The sequence below is a fragment of the Protopterus annectens genome, chromosome 12.part0, assembly GCF_019279795.1.
Source record: "Protopterus annectens isolate FY-2018-M chromosome 12.part0, PAN1.0, whole genome shotgun sequence".
Classification (NCBI taxonomy): Eukaryota; Metazoa; Chordata; order Ceratodontiformes; family Protopteridae; genus Protopterus; species Protopterus annectens.
In genome coordinates, this window is record NC_056746.1 from 1,367,187,790 (window position 1) to 1,367,192,293 (window position 4,504).

A 4,504-nucleotide genomic window follows, 5' to 3' on the forward strand; every position below is an offset into this window, starting at 1 on the left:
CTTCATAACACTCCTCAGTTGTCCTTTGAGTGGTTCAGCTCAATTCCCTAAACTCTTTCAGCATCAAAACCTTGAGACAGTCAGCACCACCCCATCATCTTCATCCTATACACATCATAGTCTTGTAGAAGGCTTTTGCAAACCAGTGCATTAGGGCAAATAACAAACACATACACACTCTTTACCAGATTGCACACTCACTTCTACTGAAAGCATTAATGAAATGATTCTTTCTACCTTGCTTTTTGACTAGCAACATTCCCTTTTTATCATATCTAATCAAGTTGTACCACTCTTATGAACATTATCGTATCTTACCTGATTACATTAATACCACACAAGCATTAGCATGATGCACTTTAGTAGAATAACGTACTGTCTTATCAAATATTCAGGATGTTGACTAAGTAGTGATTGATCCTGACAAGCAGGCTGTGTATGGCTTGCTGATTTGAAAAAAACATAGACGCATATCCTAGACACTGTGCAGTACAGGTGTCCATATATATCCATCTTCCTCTCCTCACTGACAGCTGTGCACCTGTTTACCACACTAACTTTGGGCGGCATGATGCCAGGGAATCTTCTTGGCTAGGCTTATATAGGCTCCAGGTCTCCAGGGCCATTAGCCTAGTACACACCTATGACCCTATGAACACACAACATTACTGTCACCTCTGTGCCTTTTACTCATTTGAATGACATTTTGAGCAGATGATGTAGTCATTTCTAACTTTAGCTAAGGCTCTAAATACATTCTACATCATGATACATACCACATGGTCTTTACATTACTCAACCTTTCTGGGTCTAAATAATTAAAACTGCACTTTTGGTAGGAACCATTTGGAAAATACTCTTTTGATACATACCAGTCTGGGTTTTGAACACTTTGGTTGTGGTTTAATAAAGGATTATGCAAAACTACCCCTATTAAATTTGTTTCCATAATATATACAGTGGCGTCAGATTTCTATGTGAGGTCCCATTTGCATATCAGAAAGGAATGCTTAAACCATAATATTGCAAAAATAATTCTTTGCCTTGTTTCAGCCACATGTTGAGATGAAAGCTAGCAGCCATATTTTAGTGTTATAATCTTTATTTTAGCGTTATAACCTTATTATCTTTCCCGAATGGAAGATATGGCATATCCTTTTGAACTGCTATAATATTAAATGCATTGCAGAAAGCAGCCAATGATTTAGATCCAGTAATCAGTTTTATATAAAGATGTCAACAATTTAAGTCAGTCAAACTCGTCTATCTAAAATATAAATGAACATTAATCCTGTAATCATTGTTTAATTTAAAAGTTTTTTTTGGCATTGTAAAATATATTTGTTACAAAGTGAATGTTTGCTTTATATTAAAAATCCATTTATTCCTTATAAAAATGCAAATGTTTTTGAAATGCGGATAGATTTCCTGATAATAGGTCTGACGGGGTATCATAGTGTTACTTACACAACATTTGCCATTATTCCAAATGAATACTCGTTTTTACGGCAGAATTATTTTATCATATCAATGCACATATAATTTCAAAATATCTCCATCCCTCAGCTGTACAAAAAGCACTAAGGTGTATAGACTATGTTGTAAGAAATATTTATACTAAAGTCTTTTCATTTTGCAGTCTGTCTAACCGAAGAGTACATACTGTGACAATGACGAGAACTGCAGCACTCCATTTAAGTTCAGAGAAAGTATTCCCACAGTAAACTCCTCAGAGAAAAAAGGTTTGGCAGACATTTTTCCTTTAGTATCATCTCAGTCACATTTCACAAAGGAATATCCTGTGTCCAGCAAAACCTGTAACAGTATTTATATGCTCTTGTAATCCTATTTCTTTACATTCTTGCTGATTCTGATTTCCTGTGCTTCTTTGAAGACAAGATCTTAGTCAATAGAATGTGACTATTTTTTTTTCTATTTATGGTTTTATTAAGAATCACGCATTTACTGCTTTGCCCTGTCCTTTGGATCATGCCAGACAACATAAATTTCTCCAAAAGCCCACAGCGGAGCTTGGGAACCACTTCATTTTGTCTTGTTTCTTGTCTGTGCAGTAATTCTTGCAATCACTGGCTGAATATCTCTGCCAAGGAAGGAACATATAGTCTTTTAGCTCTCAGAAACTTTCATTGCCAGCTACTGTTTTTTTCATAATTCCTCCTCTTATTTCAGAAATCCGATGGCCTTATCATCATGGTAGTTTGTTGGAGTGAGTAACTGGGGCCACGGAAGTAGTGCCATTTAATTCCATTAAGTTTTCTGAGGTGGTGTCCAGCTGGGTAATACACGCCATTCAAGTTAGACAATCCACAGGCATCGAACCACCAACCTACAAATTAAAAAAAAAAAGTTATTGATGATCAGTACAGCTGGATGATTTCAGATGTAAATATATGAATAAAATATTTTTTTATCAGGATAGTTTCTTCTCCAGGCATCAAACTGCAGGATGCAGTCCCAAATAGCATTAGATGGTAACCCGCTGTAAAAAAAAAAGTTTAGACTGAAATGATTAAACACCTTCAGTGGATGTCTGACTGCACCTGCTTTAAACAACGTGCAAGTAATGCAAACATTGAGGGATAGACATTAACCTGTGTCCTGCTCCTTTCCTAATATACCTCTCAGTCTTGGGAATAAAATCCTTATTGGTATACATGGGTGTATATGTACAACACACTCTTGTCCATCCTGTTGTACACATTTCAGATACATTATGTCTGTTTAGTTTCCTGTTTTTAATGTTAATATGCCATTCACGTGTACGTTTGATGGTCTACAGCTTTAATATCATTCATTAATATAACAGTATGCATAAGCTGATAATTAATGAAAGTATTCCATATCAATATCCTGTTCTATATGTAAAAGTAAAAAACAAACAACACTGTCACAGCACGTAAGCAAACGAAAAGCACTTCAACTTTTTGGCCAATAAATCTACAGTTTGGATTTCGGACTTTGGCAGCTTGCTGTGACAGTGTTGTTTGTTTTTTACCAGTTTGGTGTGCCTATTCTATATGTAAAAGTATATTACTTGCAAAAACAGTATACTACTCTGGGCCATAGATAAAATGCTCCCACTTCCGATCCATGCACTATGATACTTTACAAGCTTAATAACTAAGCAAATAAATAAATAAAAACATCATTTCTCTGTAGAAGTCAATAATATAAACATGAGACAAAGCTATCAAGCTGTGACTGCTTGTGATAAGTACAAGTACAGTAACTTGACAGCGATATGATTTTACATATAGACGTAAGATGCTTCCTAAGTCTAAGGTTTTGGAATGCCAGAATATTCGACCTACTCTTAAACAGTGCCTTCTAAGAGTTAGTGGGCAAAGTAGTCATGGGGATCTGAATCCTGTTGCTGGAGGTTGAAAGGATACTTTGTACCCCTCAGAAATCCTTTCCTCTTCTTACAGTTAGTATGAGAAAGCAGTGTTCTGGAGGTGGAATCATATTTGCTGATAACTGCTAGCTGGACCCTGTTATTCATTCATCCACTGATACTAAATTGCTCCAGAAAGGGCTGGAATATGTACAGATTTGGTGTACTGAAAATTATCTCAGGCTAAATGCAAAAATGTGCAGCATAGTAGCAGCTGTCAAGAAAGCATCTCCCACCTCATGTGTTATTAATGGTACTTATCTTCAGACAGGAGTGGTCTTGATTAATGGTACTAATCTTCAGACAGGGATGGTCATAACAGACCCAGGTTCTTATCAGGACAGCTCTCTCTTAGCTGACTTTCATGTTTCCACTGCAGTCAGAAAATCCTTCCATCTGGCTTAGTTATTTTTTTAAGAAATGTCTTATCCAAACAGGTGCCCATGTAGGGTCCTACTTAATTTGGGACTAAAATTTGTTGAACTTTAAATGTGTTCATGCAAAGGTGTATATGGCTAGGCTTCTTGAAGTGTCTGTGATTGCTTGCTTAGTGCTGTTCTTGTGATCTTGTGTTCAATGTATCAGAAACTGATTTGTCAGTACATCTGATGAAACTTAATATAATAAAGAATCCGTAATGATTTACTTTGTTATAATGTTTCAGATACAGCAACATTTCCTTTTTCATTCCTGCTACTTCTTATCTAAGCCATAGATCCGCTGAAGCACACAGTGATTTATTCTGCACGGTTTTTAATGTTCGGGCATGTTGTTATACAAAAGTAGACTTAAGCTTTATTTGCAATCGTAAGCCTAAGTAGCAGGGATGAGTAATGTCAGTACAGCCCTCAGCACCATGTTACCCCCTTACCCCCTGTGTGAAAGGCATAATACTTTTCTTTATTATTATTATTATTATTATTGTTATTATTATTATTATTATTATTATTACTATTATTATTATTGTTATTATTATTATTATTATTATTGTTATTATTATTATTATTATTATTATTATTATTATTATTATTATTATTATTATTATTATTATTATTATTATTATTATTATTATTATTATTATTGTTATTA

At 34.9% G+C, this 4,504-nt stretch overlaps 1 protein-coding gene across 1 annotated transcript in view; it reads right to left on the minus strand.

Annotated features, from left to right (window-relative positions):
- Nucleotides 1–848: 848 nt before the first annotated feature.
- Nucleotides 849–4,504, minus strand: part of ANGPT4 (angiopoietin 4) — a 1,038,655-nt gene continuing 1,034,999 nt past the window's right edge. The window contains exon 9 of the mRNA XM_044090423.1: nucleotides 849–2,347. Coding sequence (XP_043946358.1) covers nucleotides 2,187–2,347 — 161 coding nt within the window. The 3' untranslated portion in view covers nucleotides 849–2,186. The remainder of the gene's footprint in view (nucleotides 2,348–4,504) is intronic.